Source organism: Astatotilapia calliptera, chromosome 17 (genome assembly GCF_964374335.1).
Source record: "Astatotilapia calliptera chromosome 17, fAstCal68.1, whole genome shotgun sequence".
Classification (NCBI taxonomy): domain Eukaryota; kingdom Metazoa; phylum Chordata; class Actinopteri; order Cichliformes; family Cichlidae; genus Astatotilapia; species Astatotilapia calliptera.
In genome coordinates, this window is record NC_137438.1 from 27,444,517 (window position 1) to 27,467,144 (window position 22,628).

At 39.4% G+C, this 22,628-nt stretch overlaps 1 protein-coding gene across 1 annotated transcript in view; it reads right to left on the bottom strand.

Moving 5' to 3' along the window:
• Positions 1-1,130: 1,130 nt before the first annotated feature.
• Positions 1,131-22,628, bottom strand: part of apaf1 (apoptotic peptidase activating factor 1) — a 46,185-nt gene continuing 24,687 nt past the window's right edge. The window contains exon 27 of the mRNA XM_026146906.2: positions 1,131-2,706. Within this exon, the coding sequence (XP_026002691.2) occupies positions 2,560-2,706 (147 nt within the window). The 3' untranslated portion in view covers positions 1,131-2,559. The remainder of the gene's footprint in view (positions 2,707-22,628) is intronic.

Here is a 22,628-nt window from a genome sequence, read left to right on the forward strand (position 1 = left end):
TCTGATGAGTGGAAATCTTAAAGCAGGGGTGTCCAACTCCAGGCCTCAAGGGCCGGTGTCCTGCAGGTTTTAGATCTATAAATCCAAAACAGATAGATACAGGAGCAGCATAAATCATAAAAATTGTATAATCTTTTATAAAACAACATTGTTAAAAGTGCTACAGGTCTACACTGAAGGTCTTATAATGTAAGGCTGTGTGAAAATGTATATAGTGATACAACAGTGATAAAATAATAAAAAGGTTAAAGAAATAAAAAAATAAAATAAAATAAAACTGAGATTGTGAAAAAGAGAATTCTGGCAAAGGTCCTTCATAACATATGCGCTATAAATATGAGAGCAGCAAAGAGGCTTGATACAGGAGTGTCTGTGGAGTCTTATGTCCTGACAGGTGTGTTTACCTGTCACATAAGAAGAGCTCTTGTGAAGTGTTATAGAAAGCGGCTGGAATGATTTCCTGCAGCGTTCTTTATGGCAGCACGGTCGAATAAGAACCAGCCTCTGCTATCTCTACAGTGTGAAATGGAGAGGTGATGGTTCGTTCAGTGACCTCCTGTCCCTCACTGACTAAAATGCCTCAAGATTCTGGACAATGGTAGACTGAGCCAGTTTGTTATTCTGTTAGATATAAAGATGGGAATTTTTCCTGCACATGAAAAATAATGAACTCAAGAGGAAGATTTCATATCTTCTGCTAAGAAAAAAATCACCAGTATTTGTACTTTTTTCCCCAGATGAGCAGAAAAGCAAAACAGGTAAATGTATAGGCTCCTAATCACTGCGCACATGAATTGAGCCCATTCTCTGTTACATTACAGATCAAAATATTTACTCAGGGAAAAATATCATTGCAAATTTGATTCCAGACAGTTGAATAAAGAGAAGCTGATTTTGAATCATTCTGGAAGGCAAGTCAAGCAAATCCTTCGTCCCTACAATGCAGGCCATGTGAGGATGAATCATGCTGTCACTGAGCCTGAGAGCAGGGCTCTCGCTCCTCATGGGGAGCGTCAGACGGCAGGAAGGAGGAGGTTTTATAGGGCAGAGCACACCAGGTCTTAACCATAAATTTAGCGCCTGCTAAACAAAACACAACTAAAAAGAAAGGGGAAACACACACATACAACTTCACAGCATATGTGATTTATTCTTAATAAATTACATTTTCCATTGAACCACATCATATAACAGTTTACATCCTGAGCTGATATCAGTTAGAAGGAAATTTGATGATTGAACAGCAACTTTAAAAAAGCACCAATCAGGAAGGGCACAGTGTGAGAATAACACAAGCATTATTGAATTTCATCCTTACTTTGATTTATTCTTTTTTTGTGCTTATTGCTCCAGCTGCACATGGAGTCCACACCTTTCTCACTGACGTGAGTGGTTTCGATAAAGGTACAGGGACACTTGCCTCTCTCAGTAAAACCTCAGAATTTTCACTCAAATTAAGGATTTGTTTTTCAAGTCACATTAAGAAAAGCATCCTTAAAGATTGTAACTACTTTTTCCAAGTGCTCTCAACAAGTGAAGGCTCAGTAGTAAGACAGCGTGCAGTAATAAGTAATATCTAAAGTTAAAACAGTTATATAGTTATATGAAAAAAAGGCAATTAAAGCAGAAAAATGTCTTAAGACTGGCAACATGAAATTCGAGTATAAATTATAAATCACATGCTGTGATTATATTTTATAGAAAACATTTCCTTTGATCCACGTTCAAAAGTACAAACAGTTCTGACATACAAATAACCTCTTCAGCTTTGAAAAGAATTTAATTCATAAAAACTTTCTCATGCTATCCATTTTTAATGCTCATCAAAGTGCACCAAAAGCTCCAAATGTGCTGGTATGTTTAGAAAGTGTTGACACAAAGCACACATACCCTCTGTTACCCACAGTATGTGCATTCACGAAAAGGCTGCAGTGTCTAGAAACGGTTTGAAACTGTCAATGATGAATACTGACCCAATGCAGAAGTTCGAAAGCATCACAGCACAGACAAACCAAACTCACTTCATCACTTCTAACAAATCATAGGACGTCTATGATAGCTTTTACGATTACATACATACATACATACAAAAGTGGAAAATCTCTTGCACATGTGCAATCCTCAACCCCAAAAAACACATATTTTTCATTTAAATCTTTCATCTGTTGGTAAATAGTAGTGATAGAAAAAAAATGGGTTTGAGAAGAACCGATGATCAGGTTTGCTGGCTTTTTAGAAATCAGTGTTACCTTTTAAATGCACCTCTTTGTGTTTAAAAAGATGTGTGTAATGCAGATTCAAGGAAGAAGATTTCACAGTGCATCATTTAAAGCTGGCGCAAACTGGTCATGTGACCCCAGCAAAGTGTATTTGTCTAATGCTCTCAAGGCTATTGTTACTGACTGTGCAAAGTGAAAATGTAAACTGTTTTTCTTAGATGCGCGGGCGTTTAGCGTTGGACAAGTCTGCATACATTATGCAATTGAGCAGTTCTTGCAATAAGCTGGATGATGGTGTCTGTTTCTGTCATCTTTTGGAGCGGTGCCGGCGGCGTTATCGTCACACCACTCTCTGGAGGATGTAGAGGATGCCGATATTGTCGATAGTGACGAAGGTGGAGAAGTCAGATGACACGTGTATCTTCTTTAAGGCGCTTCCCGTTGTATAGAAGGTCTGCAGAGCTTTGCCTGTCTTCACTTCCCACCACTTGATATAAAGAAGAAGGACAAAAAAACAAGAACATGTTCAAATCATTACGTTTGACCCAAGGGTATCTGAAAGAACAAGAAGTTATGTACAAACCATTGAAGAAAATATGTATTTAGTTACATTTCTCTGGAACAAGTAAATCAAGGCAGAAGTCGTGTAATGTACATTATGATTTGTCTGATTCATGAAACAAAGACAACAACAAAAACTAAAAAGACTCAGTAGTTTACGATGGCTGCCCAGAAGACCATTTTGAATTTAATATTCTAAAATCTCCAGACTCAAACTCACGCACACACCCACAGGCTCTCTCAAATACTTCGATGGAGACCCATAAACACACCACCCCCTGCAGCTTTTTTGAGTTATTCCCTTTAATCTCAGTTTAAAGTTGACATTTTCCATTGAAGCTCCTTCTCACTGGGATGAATCATCAAAGGCACATCAAGTCAATCATTAATAGCTTGGCACGAGTGTGTGTGAGTGTGTGTGTGTGTGTGTGTGTGTGTGTGTGTGTGTGTGTGTGTGTGTGTGTGTGTGTGTGTGTGTGTGTGTGTGTGTGTGTGTGTGTGTGCATTCAGCGTTTACAATATTAGGCACGATGATGACACATCAAAACAAGAAACGATGCCCCTTCCAGCTAAATAAAGATGGCGTGACTTTTTTAATAGGTTTAATCTTTAGTAGCTGAGCATGTTTTTGTTATGAACCTTTAGCTGCTCTGAGTGTGGGTTAATAAAGGAAAGCAGGCGAATCCCTAAGTCTATCGACAGACTGCAACAGAAGAGGTGGCAGCAGCAGATTGCTGGCTTATAGGAGGTGCGCACACTCACGCACACACACAGCCCATTAATCACACAAACCCTACAGCAACTTTAAAGTGAGCTCATTTGCATACCCCCCAAAAAGGCATCGCAAAAAAAATGTGGCAAGGTTCCTTTTGTTCAGATTTTCACGCTGCACCACTGTGTGTGTGTGTGTGCGTGTGTGTTGTTGTTGTTGCTGCTGCTTCAAGGCACTGGCAATACTTGTTCACTAGACTTCCTTCACTGTTACTATTGGCTGCTAAGATCTTGGTAGAAAAGACAACAGAGAAGACTCCTATAATAGTCTCCTAAAATGTCATATTTATAATTTATAATCAAAGCAGTTGCTTTAAATTGGTGACACTTGCCTATACTAGTTAATGTCCTACTTAATGTCCTATATGGTGCAGGTAGATGATTTCATCTTAACTAAGCCCCCGTGTCAGGATTTTGACTTTAAAAGAAAAAGTATCCACTACTTTAGCACTGGGGGAAATGGAGACAGGAGTATCTGGTATTAAAACAAACAAACCAAAAAAAAAAACAATCTTATTGTCTGCAGGGTGAATAATTTTAAATCTAGGTTATTTGTGACCCAGAAGATTAAAGATGTTTTTTTAAATATAGTGCAATGTGGTGCATTTTTCCATTAACATCCTTCTTTAATTGCTAAAAATAATCTTCTCTCTCATGCCCAGACTTCTCCTGGTAGCCCAGCACCTGGACACACTACTATGAAATATTTGTGGTGAATATGAGACAGTTTCTACTGAGTTTAAATGGAACAAAAAGCAGGTCGGGTTACACTTAGGTTATTTTAAGCCCCCCTTTTTGTGGTTTTCACATCATTACACAGCTCGTATCTGACAAGAAACCCTTATGGAAATGGAAATAATGTCTCCATCTCCTTCGTCTATATTCAGCCATAAATCAGACAAGAAAATATTTCACAACATATAATATTAAACATACTTTGTCTAACAAAACATTTGCATACAAAGGCTGCTTTACATAAAAGCTATTAGTACAGATTTGTTACCTTGAACTTCAAAGCTATGCTATGTAATTTGCTACTGCCTTCAAGGCTAAACGTGACCTGAGAGTAAACATGACTTTATGTCAAAGCAATTAATTCCTACATGGTTCATAAATGTGAAGAATGAATGTGAATAGTGAGAGACAGGAATAAGCATGCAAAATACCTTCCTCTCGGATAACACAAGAAAAACTGAAGTTGATACAGAGGTCATGGAGGTATATCATCAATATAATGTGGAGCAACAGCCTTGCTTCTCCTATTTTTGTTCTTATACGCAGTGGCAGCAGTTTATGCATATGCATATAGGGTGTATTTAATACAAGGCCAGCTACAAGTGTGGCCTGACCTTAGCTTTTAAGTTGAATAAAATGAGGTTTGATGATGATCAATACAAACTGAATTTCTCTTTGACAAGAGTCAGGAGAAACAGAAAGTATATAATAAAGGGAAGTATTAAAATCAAGGTAAAGTTATTGGGCACATTTTTTACAGCAGGAATCATATTTCTAAGCAGCTATCTGCATTCTAAATTATGTAATCTGTAGGCAAAATACAATTTCTACATGTAGCCAAAGCCCTGTTTAAGTGGGGCTTTGACTGCCGGACTGCACACCCAAAACTGTCTGCTATCATCCACAATAATTCAGCTTTTTATTTACCTTTTTTTTTTTATTCCATACACAAGAGGCCCAGAAAAATTGCCCCCACAGACAAGTCGGCAGACTGCCCGATGGCTTCCCAGATTGCAAGGGCACGATCAACCCCACTGTGCAGGTTATCCCTCCTCAGAGAGTTTTCTTTAGTTATCTCCCAAACTTGAAATCAAGCAGCCAGGCTGTGCTAGAGACCTCTAAGGAGGCAAAAAACAGAAGACGCCTGACAGAAGACTGTTAGGTTTCATTTTACAAAAAGCTGCCTGAGTACTTGACCCACTTCAAGCTTCTCCGAAATAGTGAGACCTCAAACAGTCCACTCAAAACTTTTTTTTTTATTTTTTTTTAAATCAGGCGGCCTTAGCAGAATTGTCATTCAATCATCAATAGAGCTTAATCAGTCAGATCCCAACACATTTATCTAATGATGGGCTTATCACACTACCCCCCAAAAACGCCTGGAATCTACACTACTTAGTGTAAAAAGGTCAGCTACAGCAAACTGGTGGAAAATTACCATTAGAGAGAGTCTGGCTAACAAGATTTAAACTCGAGTACCGATGACCTTTCATCCTGTATCTCAGCAAAGAGATTTTCAAGGTCAAACCATGATGCCTACAATACAGCCATGAAACAACACAAAAACACGATAGAGGTGGGATCAATTTGATTGGTGAGGCGACAAACCGAGTATATACCGCAGATACCAGAGGAGGGCAGAGACACACTTGGCTAAAGCCTAATTGCATCTGAAATGAAACAAAGATGGCTGCTGCCTGTCAAAGAGCTGACAGCTCAAACAAAGAAATAATACTGAGACGCCTGCTGCGCAAGCACACAAACACATATATGAAAATAAACAGACCAATAGACGGACTGAAACAGGCGAGGAAGAGAGCAAACAGAGTCGAAAAACAAGACTGAGCCTCCCAGCAAACAACGGCTGCAGACGAATGATGAAACTCTTTGACGAAATTGATAATAAGGGGAGTAAAAACTCTATAACTCCAAGTGGTTATAAACAGGGGATTAGCAGAGAGACGCAATGTATGGAGAAAAGAGCTGGTGCAAAATGAATGTTTAAAAAAGCCCGTTGGCTTTGAGGAAGGACGACGGGAGATGTGTGGAGTGAAAGTGTGAAAATCATTTCAGAGTGAGTCTAGATTTACTAGGAGGAAAAAAAAACTTAGCCAGAAAATCGCTATGTTTAATCATTTACACAGGAGGATGAGGATGAGACTATGCTGGGTGGCATGCATATTTATAGTTTTATGTGACAGGAAGGAAAGTGAGCTTTTTCCAAAAGCTGCAGACGGGAGAAAGGTAAATGATAGGTGAGCAAATCCAGACAGATAAAAGATGCTGAAAACAGTAAAACATATTTCACATTTGTCATAACAACTGTTTATTCTCTCTCGTGGGAATATGCAGCTGGGTTTTGCGTTCGTGTGTCACATGGAGGGCCCATATCCTCGGAGCAGATGGCTGATGTGCTGACATAAACACCATCTCCGTGAGACCACTGATATATGGGAGACAGCTAGTGATGCGTGTAGATGCTAAATAACTAAACTGGAGTTGCTTGCTGGGTGTTCTGTGTGTGTTTGGTGACCACTTTGGGTCTTCTTTGAGATGTAAGACAACGCAGTCTGTAGTGAAGCCGCTGAAAGCGGAGGGAAATGGGTTTGTGACAATGTTTGCATGTACAATATGCAAATGCAAAGAAGACAACGCACAGGTGAGGCTAAGTGGAAATTCAGCGTATTCAGAGAATGCATCAGTGCATCAACATGGAAATAATATACAAGCAAAACCAAGTGTAGGTTACACAAATACTACAACTAAAAACACGGGGGATTATTCATTAATAATGGACTTCACTTATATAGCATCCGCCTGCCAGGCAGCTTAGCAAGCAGAATTATGATCTGAAGGCAGTGTTGTGCCAAAAGGAGCTCTATAAACACAGTATAGGATCCTCTCGTTAGCCTTTTTCTTTTAATTAATTAATTTTATTATTCACATTAGCTTACATATAGTTTAGCAATATTTGAAGACACTTTCGACCACAGACACATTAATATATTTCTTTTTCTATCACAGAACCCCCCAAGGACACTTTGCCATGCATACTGGAGGAGCAGCAGGTTCAGTTGTCAATGTTTATTTTTATTCATTTCAATTTTATTTCATTTATATAGCATAAAATCACATATTATCCTTTAATGTTGGAGAGAAAATCCCAACAATCAGACGATCTCTCATGAACTCTTGGTGGCAATGGGAAGAAAATAAAAAAAAACCTCCCTTTTAATTCTCACTAAAATAAAAGCTTTATCAAAAAGGAAAGTTTTAAGCCTAGTTTTACTTTAGAGAAGGTGTCTGTCTGCTGAAACTAAACTAGGACCCTGATAGCTGAAAGCTCTGTCTCCCATTCTATTTAGAAAAACTCTAGAAACCACAAGAAAGCCTGCAGGCTAAGAACAAAGTTTTCTAGTGGGAGACCACCTTCATCTACACTGAAGACAAAATTATAACAAAACAATGCTGCCAAACAAGGCCAACATGGAGGTGTTGTGGGAAGATCCTGGTTTTGTCATGTCACTTTTTACTGGGCTGAGGTACAAATAAAGCATCACCTGACACTAGAATATGTGAGAAGAGAGCCGTGGTGGTGCAGTACAGTATAATATTGTAAACTCTGCACTTTAAATGACTGACTTCTGGAATAGCTTTTGGAAATCAGGAACTCAGTTGGCATCCTGTGGCTTCTTACACGACTATGTTAGGTGAAGCAAAAAAATCATGGTAAGGGACTCAGCTGGCACGTCTCATTCCAGTCCCTGAGGGCCTTAGGCAGCCACAGGAGCAGAAACCATCAGTTTCTGGGTAAAACCGGTGAGCTTGTAGTACATTTTTATTGCCAGAGAAGGACAGGGGGAAACTGTTATGTAATAAACGAATAAATAAAAAACTCAAAAAAAGAACATAAAACAAAAAGAACTTCCTTCTGTAACCATCAAGGGAAAGTGAAGCAGCAGTCCAAAAGCTATTATCCCTGATAGCAAATGATAGAAGTTATACCAACAATCAGTGGGAGTACAAATGGCACTGGATGAAAAGCACAAATATTTATGGCATCTCCTTTGACTAAAACGTGATGTCAAAACAATGGCCACTGATCCCCTTATCAATACAGCCAAAGCATTCTGTAGATTCAGATAGTGTCAAGCTCACATACACAGAGGTTAGAATGACATCTGGGGAAGGCCTGATAGCGTCTGTGTGAATGTGAGTAACCCCAGTTCATCTCAGGCAACAACAGAGGAGAACCAGACTGGCTCAGACAGGCCCTCACCATTAGCTGTGGTGATTCTAAATAGGTCTGCTTATTCGGGCTACCTGAGGGAAAGTCAGGATTGCTTATGTAATAAAAAAACAAAACAGTTTTTATATTCATTTGAGGACCAGAGTGATGCTTATGTGTGAACACAGTTGGGTCTTTTAGAAGGGAGGAAGGAGGTAATTCATCTTCCTCTTACATAAATAGAGTCCAGGGGGAATAAGTACAGTTTCTATGCTAAGTAGAAATAAGAAGAAAAGTATCTAGAGCCAGACCACAAGGAGTGGACGCTGGAGAGGAAGAAGATTTTTAAAAAAAAAAAAAAAAAAAAAGGGACCAACCAGAGGTGATTTTGTAAGGCCACCTCCATTTCATAAAGAGAAAGTGAGGGATTTAGCGTGTGAGCAGGTCATGAGTCTAGCAGAGAGGCACACAGCGCGACTCTGAGGCTGAATTATTTATCCAAGGTTCCGCTGCTGAAATATTGATGCTCAGACAATCCTCTACACATCTCTCCCTCACACGCTGGCTTTCTTCCTTCACTTTTCTCTCACCAGCATTCCCACCAGCTACTCCTTATTCACTGCAGATAAACCAGAACCACCCCCCCCTCCCAAAAAATGGAAATGAATATGGATTCTGCAGAGAAAAAAATGAAAAGCAACAAAGACACATCACATCATTGAATTTTTTCCCCACTTTTCATCCTCAGTGTCTTATTGTTCTTTGTCATGTATTCCCCGACTTTATGATTTAAAAATGTAGCAAAGATAAATGAAAAAATATATATATGCAGATCAAGAGACTCCATAACAGGGAAAGAACAAGAAACATCAAAAGAAATGGCGAGAGACAAAAAATGTACTTGATGGATAAAAGAGCAGCTGGGGATTAAGAAAAGAAGACAAATATATAATTTACACTTAGATTATGTGTGAAACTGGCAAAAAAAAACAACGAGTGAAAAGAGGAGAGCTAACTTCAACAGAAAATCTTGTTTTCACATTAACAGTTTGGCCCAAAGCTAGAAAGCTGTGACGAGTGAGCTTCATTTGATTTAATCAGAAAATTACTGTTACATTTACAACACATACATGTAACAGCTATTTTATACATTTATAATAAATCATTTGTTGGGTTTATAAGGAAAGGGCAGGTGTGACCATTTAAATCTTGATTTTATTACAAAAAAATAATAAAAATCAGATTCTACAGCAACAGAAATAAGTGGCCACGCTTAATTTAGAAAAAGTAAACAACAATGAAATCATAGCTCCAACCAGCAGGGCTGGAAGGACAGATGGTGGTGATAACTGTGATTCAAACAAGATAAAAAAGACTGAACTAACTTTTGTTATTTTTCCTTTCTAAGAATTTTCTAGAGCAGTGAAAACAAGAGCAATGTGCAAGCTTTTGTTTTTTGCTCCGTTTTAAAGCACAATTGTTTATTATTCTTTGATTTAATTATGTGGATATGATCCATGTGTAGCATTTGTTTCACTGTTTGGCAAAATTTGTTTAAATGTTTAGTAATAAAGTAGTAGTAGTAATAAATAAAAATAATAAAACAATAATAGTTATTTCAGAATATTCTACGTATATTCGTATTTCTATGACTTTAAATTGTTATAACCTGTTACTCTGATGTGCATAACAAAGTCCTAAAAAATGAAACAACTATACTCACAAAGTATCCCATGCCAATATGTTCTTGTCAGTCTGATAACCTGTTCTCATACGGCAGTCTCATCACTTTGACCTTCAGATTAATCGATTGATCTTATATTTATACAGTAATTTCTATATGTTGACAATATCACACTGGTAAGAATCATAGTTTCTAAGCTAAAAGGCTTTCTGTCAATTTTGGATCCAAAAATTATTAAATTGACCTTGAAGACCTTGGTGGATAGAAGCCAATTTGAGTGGACTGTTAACAGACAAAATAACACGCACGCACACAAACTCTACCATAAACATAACCTCCTTAGCGAAAGCAATAAAGAACAAAATTAAATGCCAGAAAAAGAATACAAAATGGTAAATGGCCTGTATTTGTATAGCGCTTTACTAGTCCCTAAGGACCCCAAAGCGCTTTACACATTGAGTCATCCACCCATTCACACACACATTTACACGAATGCTTGATGGCAAGCTACATTGTAGCCACAGCCACCCTGGGGCGCACTGACAGAGGCGAGGCTGCCGAACACTGGCGTCACCGGGCCCTCTGACCACCACCAGTAGGCAACGGGTGAAGTGTCTTGCCCAAGGACACAACGACCGAGACTGTCCTAGCCGGGGCTCGAACCGGCAACCTTCCGATTACAAGGCAAACTCCCAACTCTTGAGCCAAAAACATATCAAGATACAGAATAAATAAAATCAGTAGGAATGCGCCATTTCAAAATGTATTTTTATTTTTGACATCACAATAGCTTTGCATGATTCACAGTTCAAAACAATCCTTCTGTATCTATGCCTTGCCGTAGCCACTCAGAACATCCCTGTCTAACACAAACGGTTCCCTTCTAGTTGACTTTTGCCTGATTGCTTCTCTCTTGCAAAGAGAAGACTTGAACAGCGAGCTGGTGGGGCTTCTGCGCTTACCACCAGAGCTGTGTGCTTGAGACGACCACATAACGTATACCCACTCTCTTTGTTGCAGCCTTATGACCCACATGGGATGAAAATGACCAACTAACTACCTTGCTCATATTGCCGTTATATAGAGCCAAGAGTAGGAAGAAACTGCAGACTGAAGCTGAGTTTTTGGCTCACAGGGATCACTTGCACATATGCCGACCTCATTATGTGAAACTTTGGCTGTTTCCTATGAGCACCCACCACAGTAACAGTGTATATATGTGACATGAAAGCCTACTTTAAAGAACAAGCTTGAGTAAGCTCATTTGTGAGCGAGCGTCTTTGCATTTTGAAAAGCACACACCACCTAGCTCTACTTTTCCCCTCTATCAGTAATCTAACACATCTTCCCTGCCTCATTTCGTCTTGCTGTTCCTTTTTTTTAAGAACAAACAGAGACCCTTCTTTTACAGCAAGCGAGACAATTAACCCTGGCTTAATGAGCGACGCAGAGGAAACAACCGCCTCCAAGAGGCAGATAAATATTTCACCAGCTTGTGTTCATACCCAAAGCCTGACAACGAGTACAGAAACCAGGCCATCTTCATTCCGATATCAACTCTCTCTAAAGTTCTTCGCTCTTCTTTTATCTCATACAGAAACAAATTCCCAAGCAGACAGTCGAGGGAGTACGTGTCTGCTCTGGATGTATTTTGACCACATGAGAAAGAGCATGTGCATGTTAAAATATGCATTAAAAAAAACAAGAAGGAGAACTGTTGTTCTGTCTAAGAAAAAGATAGTCGGCTTTCAGGGGGTCTTTTGCATCTTGTGAGTGTGTGCAGGTATTTTTAGAGCCAGGTCTGCTTCTACGTTGGAGCAGCACTGCGGGATGCTTATTTCTGAAGCACGAACCCATTGAATGAAAGCAAAGCTGCAAACGCTGCCTGAACCAACATGGTGGCCTATTACACTGACTCTTAGAAGGCTATAAAAATGTGTTATTTCCATCTCTGGACCAATTTTGAAGGAGTGGGAGTGGACTGATCAAAGTGAAAGCCAAGGGGTGCAACAAATTCCAAATATACTAAAGGTGGCTATCTTTTTGTTGCTACACAAAAAAGAAAGATTCGAAGTACACACAAGCGTTGCGTGGAGATAAAATGAACCTCATGAAGAAATTAATTGTTATCATTGTTGTTGCAAATAACATAACCTCAAAGCATATTAGAGGAACGACAGAAAGAGAAAACCAGAAAGTCACAGCCACACAAACTGCAGCTATAAATAAAGTTGCGATTCACTGTATTAATAGATTATTGACCAAGGGCTTGTGGCAAGTGTGAACGCTCTCACATGGGCCTATCCCATCCTTTCATAAAACAAAAAACACAGGCATAGCAGATCTTGATGCTTTTTCTCACGATAAGCATCATTCAGTCCAAATATTTATCGTTCTCTTTCAGGATGTAGTCATGCCATCTTCAGATTTCTGTCTAGGCCTGCTTTTGTTTCAAAAGTTGTAAGTATGACTGGCAGCCTATGTAAGTGTTTTTTTCTATCTGAATAAGCACCAAAGTGAGCTCTACATGATTTATTAGTGTAACAGAGTTAGCTTCCAGTGTCAGAATAAAGGACACAGACAAAACATCACGAACTGCAGTTCATTTCGCAATTAAGGGACTTGTTTGTTGGCCTACATTTGATGAAGGGCTGAAATTAGAATCACAGGAGAGAGGTAATAACCTGTGACACACTAGGATTGGAAATAAACATGGCAGCTCCTCAGTCAGCATTGGTCCCTGTGACACAGCAGCGAAAGGTGCCAAAGAGCGCCAGTTCACTTAGTAAACAACATTTTCAAGACTTGAGCCCACTTATTCTGTTCTATTTATATTTTGGTCTTAAGCAGTAGTTCTCCAAGTTTTCTGAAGGTCTCCTTGAACATTGGCTGGTTTGTACCAGCCCTTGTTTTCTGATCATTCTCAGAGGAATGTTTGTTTTGTTCGTTGGTTTGTTAATCATTCAAACATTTAAAATAGCACCTTACTCAAGGGATGAACCAGTGTTGTGCATACACATAACAGACAATTGGCTGCCTGTTGCAGAAACATTTTTTTTGTAGTTGTATCCAGGAAAAATCCCCAAAACAACACAGTTGTTGACCAACCGTCCTCTTGCACTTGTTTACTTCTAAAAGCCTATATGACATATTTTTATTTCACCATTCATTTACCGCACAGAGAAGGCATCGTTTAAATATGTTAAAGTTTTCTTTAAGTAAACAGTATTATTAAAGATCTTCATGACTGGCACAAGTGCCCTCAAATTATGGTCACCCTTTACTAGCTAAAAGTTAACTGGCACAGTTTGGAGTGTACCATCACAATATTTTAAGGAAACTGGGCAAATAGTGGACAAAATAAAACATCTGCAGCAGATGAACAGGATCTGAAAGTTACAGAGCCCCGCAAGGGACATGGGAGAAAAAAAAAAATTAAGACGGACTTTTGCGAGATCTCGCAAAACAAACTCGGGATCTCGCAAAACTTTTAGCCGCATTCTTCGGAGGCCGCCAGCTCGAAGCCGACCGGGAGGTCGAGGCACAATGTGCCGGGAGAGCGCCGTTCCTCCCGGCTGTAGTAGGTCTCGACCTCCCGTTAGCTTCGAGATGGTGGGTGTCAGATCTCCGAAAACGTCGCAGCACTTTTGCAAATATGTGATGTCTTGTAAACCGAGCAGATATTCGACATTTACACAACTACATTCACGCCTCAAAATATCTTAAAAGTTTATTTTGAAGAACCAGAAAGAGTAATATTACAACTAAGTAGCTGCCGCCATTGTTGGAATTCAACTTTTGCGAGATCCCGCAAAACTTTTGCGAGATCCCGAGTTTGTTTTGCGAGATCTCGCAAAAGTTCATCGTAATTTTTTTTTTCCTCCCATGTCCCTTGCGGGGCTCTGTAGAAAGTTATGTCTTTAAGAGATAGAAAAATGTATCTGGCTCATCAGTTGATCCATGTGCTGTTCACTAAAGCATTATCAGAAATGTTCTCAGTGGCTGTGAGAAATCATTTTTAAATAATGGAAATCATAAGAAAATTGCCAAATTGTAAAAGAAGTAGACTGAAAAATCAGAGACAAGAGGTCTGATGGAGTGATGAATCCAAATTTCCAATTTTTGGATAAAACAGTTGAGATATGTATGGAGAAGTTCAGGACAACAGTGAGAGTCTACATCATCTGTAAAACACGGTAGAGGTGCTTTCATGGTTTGGAGCTGCACTTGTTGAGGATTTTGTCAAACATTGTGAAATTTTGAAAACAAAAAAGTGCAGTCAAATTTTGATCCACAATGCAATACCATCTGGAGTCCAAAGGCATCCATGTTAATAAGTGATTCTAAATTGGAAGCAGCTGTGGATCTGAGTGTGTGGAGGTCTGTCCTGTAATGGAGTGGCGTCCCCATACTCTATAATGGCTGGGATAGAGGCTCACTAAATCACTTGGTGACACGTGAATTCTAAAATATTCAACATTTTGAAACACACCGCCCCCTTTTTCTTATGTCCAATCAAAAAAATAAATAAATAAATAAATATCACATATGCAACAAGTATTATTTATGCAGATGAAGAAAAAAGACTTTACACAACAGGATCTAGAGACAGAAGAATGAATAGTTGTAATGACTAATGTTTAGCCTTGAGAGAAAGCATTAAGATCGGCTTTGCCGGTGAGGAAACATGAGACACATTTACTCATGGCTTAGTCAACCTCATTATACGAGAGTCTTGACTGCTCGATACCTCACCCATCCCCCGGGAGAGGTGAATGCAGTTACTCTGGACAGTTCTTTTTGCTCAGACCTACGCAACTTGCTGCTATGCAAGTCTTTCTCAATCTTTGACACATTTTTCATCCATCAACTGTCTCTTGAGGGAAGGTCAGCGCAACCTTCACTCCTTCATTTCATCTAGTCTCCCCGCCCTCCTACCTCACTTTGAGTCTTGCTTGGAGTGATGACTGGCTCTAACAATTCACTGGCCGCCAAGGAGTTGTTAGGACGCTTAATAATGTTGGCTTGAGCTGATGAAACAGCAAAGAGACGGATTTTGATATGATGGATGAAAGCTAAAAAGGCACACTGATAACCACAGTGTGTGATTGTATTAAAAAAATAATCTAACGACAACTGAAGGAAGGTGTAAAACAGAGATAACAGAAACAGGATGAACAGGTCTTCTGGGAACCCAAGAAAAATAAGGACTGGAAGCAAGGGGAGTCCAAGAAAGTAAAAAGGTGAAATTGTGTTTCTCCCTTTTTCCTCCATCACACGTTCGCCTGATAAGTGATGGCTGACAACAGAAGTAGCAGGGGAGAACCATCACCTGAAATACTCGTATCCATCTGGGCTTACACCTTTTAGAAGTGTATGTATATATGTATGCTTGTGTGCGATTTAGTATGTGTTTGGCAATTCTGTGCTGCTATTGCCCTGTTCTAGTGAAGACTATGTTAATTTAAGGTGGAATTTAGTTAGTTAATCAAAGTTAGTTGGTACAATCACCGCCCAATAATGCAAAAAAAAATCACATTCAATGAGTTTTCAATGCAGTCTCGATGCTGAAGGTTATTTTCTCACATTAGTAGCCTTTTTTACAGAACTCTTACTTCCTATCATTTCCTGGTACAAAGAGGATGAACAGTAGCAAAGTGGTTGGTCAGATGACATACCTGTGCAGGTAGAGAGATGGTTGGGAGAGAGGACTCTTGGAGATTGGGTGAACAAGGGTGATGGAAAGAGCTACAGTAACTACGGGGGATATAGCTGAACTGCCATATCATGAAGACATGGAAAAGAACTGTTGAAGCTGGGCAGGAACAGAATAGGAAGATCAGAGAAGATTCATAGATGTAGTGAAGGAAGACATGCAGAGGGTTGGTGTGGCAGAAGAGGAAACAAAGGATGGGATGTGACAGAAGCGGATAATCTGATGCGGCAACCCCTAAATGGAGTAGCTGAAATAGGAAGAAGACTTCTCATTAGGGCTTGCTAGATTATCCAACAAGTTTCTTGGATTCTAATTTTAAAACAAGTCTGATCCAACTGATGCAAGATGATCAACCAAACAGGATTCAGATCCCTGCTAACGACATGGCTCCTAAGCCTGGTTTATGACAGGTCGCTTAGTAACACAGAACAAACCTGAAGCCTGGGTTAAACTCTGTTGAGGATATGGACACGCAAAGCTGGGGACCCAACAGCCTAGTATTCATTTGGGTTATACTTCTTTGAAGTTCACTGCCCAGGTGCATGCGTAGCTGGTGACTGTCATTTAAACTCACCGTCCAATAAGCTGACTCATGGATGCAGAAAGTATAAAATCTCCTAAAGAGTACCCACAGTTACTGATTAGGGCTCAATACTATAGGACAGGTCTTTTTCTTTTGAGTCAGTATTTACAAAGAGACACTTGAGTGCTTTTGTTTTGTTTGTAACATAATGGTGTGAATTATTCTGGGCTGGTGGGGGTGCGTGTGTGTTCTTGCAGTCAGGATGAGCCTTTTCACACCTGCTGCCTCCCTGTTGGACCATGGCACTGTGACGGATTGTCTCATCGCCGTTTGCAGAGTTTGTGTGTTCGTGTGTGTATCAAGGCCAGGTGTGAGACAGGTACAGCATTTCCTGGCAGGACCCAGAACAGAAGAGAGAGATGATGGGAGTCACTGTAGAATGTAACGGCCTCTCTCTGAGGGCTGGACCACGCCACTACATCAAATCCTGACACACACACACACACACACACACCCCAAACAATTCCTGAAGGCGTTTGTTTTGTAAGAAATACAAGCAATTTAATGTGTTTTTTTTCCTCTTTTTTTTTTAAGAGAAAAAGAAACACTGGTGACAAGGAGCACGAGAAGTTTAATTAAACACTCTACACCGGCATCTACCCACAACAGGGGACTGGACTAACACATACCCTCACACAATGGCCTGCTGCTTTTAATTACACTCGCATCATTCACCCAAGCATACAGAGAAGCAGGGCGTGATAAAACGCACAGAATGAGAGCAGCACAGACGTGGAAAAACAGCAGCTTGAGAGATGATTAAGGAAGGAGTACTGACAGAGACAAGAAAACACAAAAGCACCAGGACAAACAAGAAAACATCATTCTGCACAGGTGGCCAAGGAGACAAATAGAAGGAGACAAACAATAAGAGCTACAAGGCTCGTGTTGTATCATATCAAGCCATCGTCTAAGAGAGATCCATGGGAGATGTCACCCGCTGTCACTGCTCTGGCTCTTATCCGGCCAGCAACATCATCATTCTGCTAGCATCAACACACCGAGTCACACCGTGGAAGGGCTTCTCATGTTTACAGCTGTGATCAGAGAGGATCTGATAGCTGAAAACTCTCCACTGAATCACATCGCGATAAGGAAAACATTCTCGGGTGTGCTCCGCTTTGCTTACTATGACAGCTGTCTTCCAAAACGCTGTCGCACAAATGAAACGTGGTTCGGTCTTAGCAGTGTTATCACCTGCTGTGTTTAATCCGTTTATACTGAACTTTGGTTCGTTTGTTCAGATAGGAACTGAGTAATCGCACTTGGGTGTGGACCAAAACAACCGGACCAAGACCCTTTGAAGGAGGTGATCTCATTGCAGATCCAAACAAACTCCAGTGCGGTTTGTTTATGGTGTGAACGTGAGCCGATCTCGATCCGAATCAACTACCAGGTGTACGTTGTAAGTTTGAGCTATAAAACCTCCAATACTCACGTATGCTTTGTATTCTGGCATGTGGCAAGGTACTATAGATGTGCAAGGGTCTGTAGGAGCTAGCTACTACCTGTGAAATGAACCTAAATTCTCCAGTAGTCCAGAACGCACTTTCTTCCTGTACTTACTACATTATAATCTATGAAATAACTGCAGAATTAACAAAAACAGTGATTAAAGGGTTCATTTTGGTTTATATCAAACCTAATCTAAATTGTTCTTATGCTAATACTACTTCCAAATATTGCCCCCAAGATACATTTGCTGCAGTCTTTAAATTTTGGTTTGCTGTTTCTCTGCATAAACACATTGGTTTAGATCTGTCGTGTAGCATTACGAGTCAGTGGAGTTTCGAGCTCTGTAATGCTATTTATATGTGCTGATTATTATTCAAATTCGTAAACAATAAAGACTGCGATCACATCCTGATTCTGGATCAGATTTTTTTCTAGCCAAGTTAATCAAATTGGTCAACTCCTGACACCAAACATATTAGGAACGTTTTAAGCATTTTACAGTTGTTTATTGAAACCACGAAGAATGAATTTGTTATTATGGTGAAGGTATAGTTTTACAGTACACTGCATTGTCATTTTCTTTACTCTGTTATCAGGTTTGATGGTTATAAACTCTAATTCTAAATTCTAATTAACAAAAAAACAAGTTACTCAGCCCTCATGCTCCTCAGCTAAGCCTTTATTTAGAGCTTTTGTGGTGTTCAAGCCAGACTTCGATATCAGCCTACATCTATGATCCAAACGCACATCTTACACAATCCCACTGATCCTTCATAATGAAATCTTTCCCTTACACCAGCTGAGGATAAATACAAACCAAATACCCTTATGAGGGCGCTCAAATGATCGCCAGGCCTTTTTCCAAGACTGACAGAAGAATGATTACCACATAAAAAGACTCCATGAATCATTCTCAAATCTGAGAAAATAGTTGAGTGATAGTAAATAGTATCTGGCTTTATATTTATTCATAACTGTCAGATCCAGATGTCAGAAACAGAGGTTTTAAATATCAGCTTACTTACTAATAAGTTTCCATGTAAAATTGAAGACATTTGTTGCAGAATGGGCGAGCGTGGAGACACGCTGACAATAATCGTTAAAACAGATTATTATTGTGCTTTCTCAGTCTGTGGGCTATATTATCTGTCATGAGAGATACTCACTCTGTCAGGGTAATTACTATGACAGACGGGATGGCTTCTCATCGCTGTCCAGCTGACACACTATGTGATTAATCAATCAAAGCCTGAGGCTGAGGGAGGTTCACCCTTTAAGACAGGCAGAGTAATCCATCACCTCTCCTCAAATCCACTCGCTGATCTATCACGTCAACATGCTTCGCTGAAGAAGACAGAGGGTCTATGAAACGGCGTAACAGAGTGATTCGATTCCCAGAATAATTATGACCGTCATCCTGATGTGACGCAAGATGAAGCAGATGAGGTCTGCATTAGTGCTGCGGGTAGAGCACCCCTGTTTGTATATGTTTATTAATAAACAAGCAGAAGGGTGTTTTAGTAGACATCTAATGCTTTTCTTAATAATTTTGTCACAGTTTTAAGGGCGACATAAGCAGATTACAGCACATGACTATTAGATTTTCACTGGCAGGTAAGTTTGAGGATGAGATAAAGAAAGAAAAAAGGATTTAAACAAGTTTATTTTGGGGTTTTTTGTTTTGCTTCTCAGGTTTTTAATCTGTTGCTAGCAAACCATGATCACAGGAATATTTTTATTTTGGTGAAAATATAGGAAACGGCTTTGTTGCCAGAATTTTGGTGTGAGACCATTATCATGTCTGTGTACCAACTGTGAAGTTCAGGCTGATAATCAGTTGGCTTAGCTAGATGCTTTTACACTTCTGTCGTTATGTGGATTACACAAATTACACACACACACACACACACACACACACACACACACACACACACACACACACACACACACACACACAAATCTTGGATGATCAAATACATCATGCAAATTTTTGCCAACTGTAGGGGAAAGGAAATGTTTGGTTTAAGAAATATTTAAGTAGTTAAATATGAGTAAGTAGTTGGATAACAGTAAATAGCTATTTATTTGTAAAAATCTATTGAATATTGTTTATATCTATTCATAAATGTATAACAAATGTTCTCTTCCCAGCTTAAAAATAAGTACTTAAAAAAAAAAAAAAATCACATACACATATTTTAATTAAACTGCCTTTAGCTTAGATAGTGGCGCACATTCACTGTCTATGCACGACTTGTTTTAATATGTATTAATATTTCACTCAGAAACTGTATTTATGAAGAGAGTTGGACTATGAAAATCTTTTCCAGTACACTCCAAAGACTCAAGAGGTTAAGGTCTGGATGCTGTTGTTGCCCATCCTTGTGTGAATATCCAGAACCAGTCAATCTGAGCCGATGAATCCTGGCATTGCCATCTTGGAATATGCTGTGCCATCAGAGAAGAAATTAAATTCACTGATGTAAAAAAGGCATAAATCAGGTAATTCAGTAACCTATACTTGCAGTTTAGTGGAAGGCCTTTACGCATTTAAAATTCAGGTGGTGAAAAAAAAAAAAATCTATTAATTCTGGACACTTAATGAAAGACTCATTCCGATCATGGTTTGATGCACATGTCTGCGACTGATCATGACTTGATGTCGAAAACTACCCCAGATGATGAAAACTGCATCTTCAGCTACAAGAAAGGCTACGAGGAAGTGCATCACTTCAGGAGTGTTACAGTTGTTTTTGACATACACAAAGTTGTCCACAATGAATATATACATACCCCCAGATCAGATTGTCCAGTTCTACTGTAACAGCAAGCGGCCAACAATGTGATGGAAAACATTGAAAATAACTCAAAGTCTTTAAAATGCAGGATTTTTTGGGTTACAGCCTCTATTTACCAGTGATTTGGCTGGAGACTGGGATCCTCTCTCCCAAAGTGCAAGTTGATGGGTTGCCACTTTGAGGGGTATTTACCCACTCTCCACAGCACACAAACAAATGCAAGGAGAAAGAAAGGGACTTTTACAGAGGAACCTATTTTTATTTTATTATTGTTCAGTTGCTGATCTTTACTGTAGTGGATACTGCTCGACTCCCATTATTGTGATTTCTTATGTCATGTTTCCAAAAGCTGCAACAGAATAACTCAACATCCAAAAATGGCCCTTATTATCTAAATCCAGAAAAAAATCTAAAGATCATAAATATTCTCATGTATGATGTCATGCTACAATCGTGGTCTTTTGGAACCGCCTGGTGAGGACTTTTATTCTTCGACTACTCTGCACATTCACTTTATACCTCGAGGACACAAAAATACGTCTGAAAGAGCTTTTTTTTTTTTTTAAATGTTTATATTCTAAATACCAAAGACTCTTAATTAAAATGAGTACATTCAACGATTATTTCAACTTTTGAAATAATTTCCAAGTTTTATAATCTTGTCAACAGCAATCTGCACCAGATGAGATTATGATGCGTTTTGGCCATCTGTCTATATAAAGCCTGAACAGCAGCACTCTCTGCCTTCGACAGAAACGACTCTGTCGACCCACGCATGCAGGTATAAACAAATGCGCACTTGTACACAATCGTGCACACGGCACTACCCCACACACAGTATCAGGAGTAATCCGAGATATAAAGCCTCATGGATCAGAAGTGCTCTCCCTGGAGAATTACATCATTGCTGAACAAATGGCCAATCAGAGCTCAGCTGAGACTGTCCGCTTTGTGACCCCTCTGCTGTAAAGTAAAGGCAATAAGAACGAGACCGTAGACCTAGAACATTCCAGTCACGTCACAAGGAGACACTGATATCTTTCTCTAAGGCATTCTGTGTTTTATGTAAACCTGCAGCATTGCAACAGCTGTCTAGTGAATGCAGAGATGACACATGCTGGCAAGCATCTTTCCATTGATTTTACTGTGATTCTCAATCAGCGTTCATCTACCTACCTACCTTACATTTTTTAAAATAGAGTCATCAAGAAATGTACTCTGCATACATCCATAAACAGCTTTTCAATAAAGAAATATACTCAAGTTTATTAGTAAGTAGGAAGCAGGACAATACCTATGTATACGTCAATACAAGGCAATAAAAACACACATTACACAGAGTGTGTGTGATGTGATTACTACTTAGGGTGATAGTAGGTAAATTACTATCTATCCTTTGTTATTATTTGTGGGGGTTTTCATCACTTAATAAAAGGATTTGTGACCAGCCAACACTGTTAATTTTGTTTCCTTATAAAAGTAAATATTTTGTAGTGTCCTGGCAGCATCGGGGTTGCATACCATGAAAATGAAACACTGCCCCCCTCTCATCCCCCAGAAAAATCACGTAAAAAAAAAAAAACAACAACCCACAATGTAAAAAAATGAAGGTGATTATTCAGCACTCGCCATAAACTGCAATATCTCAAGCTCATGGAGATATTTGTTGCTTATTATCAACCACCTCATTCTCCCTTTATTTCCTGTCATCTTTCCAACTGGTGTTTTAATGAAGACATAAAATGTCCAGTGACTGTATGCCTCTGCTGGCCAGTAGTGCTGAAGTTTAGATCCATGTCTGTGCACATTTATACGACAAATGTAGTAAAGTAAAGGAAACCACAGAGGAAAAATAACAAGTGGGCATCAAAGACCTGT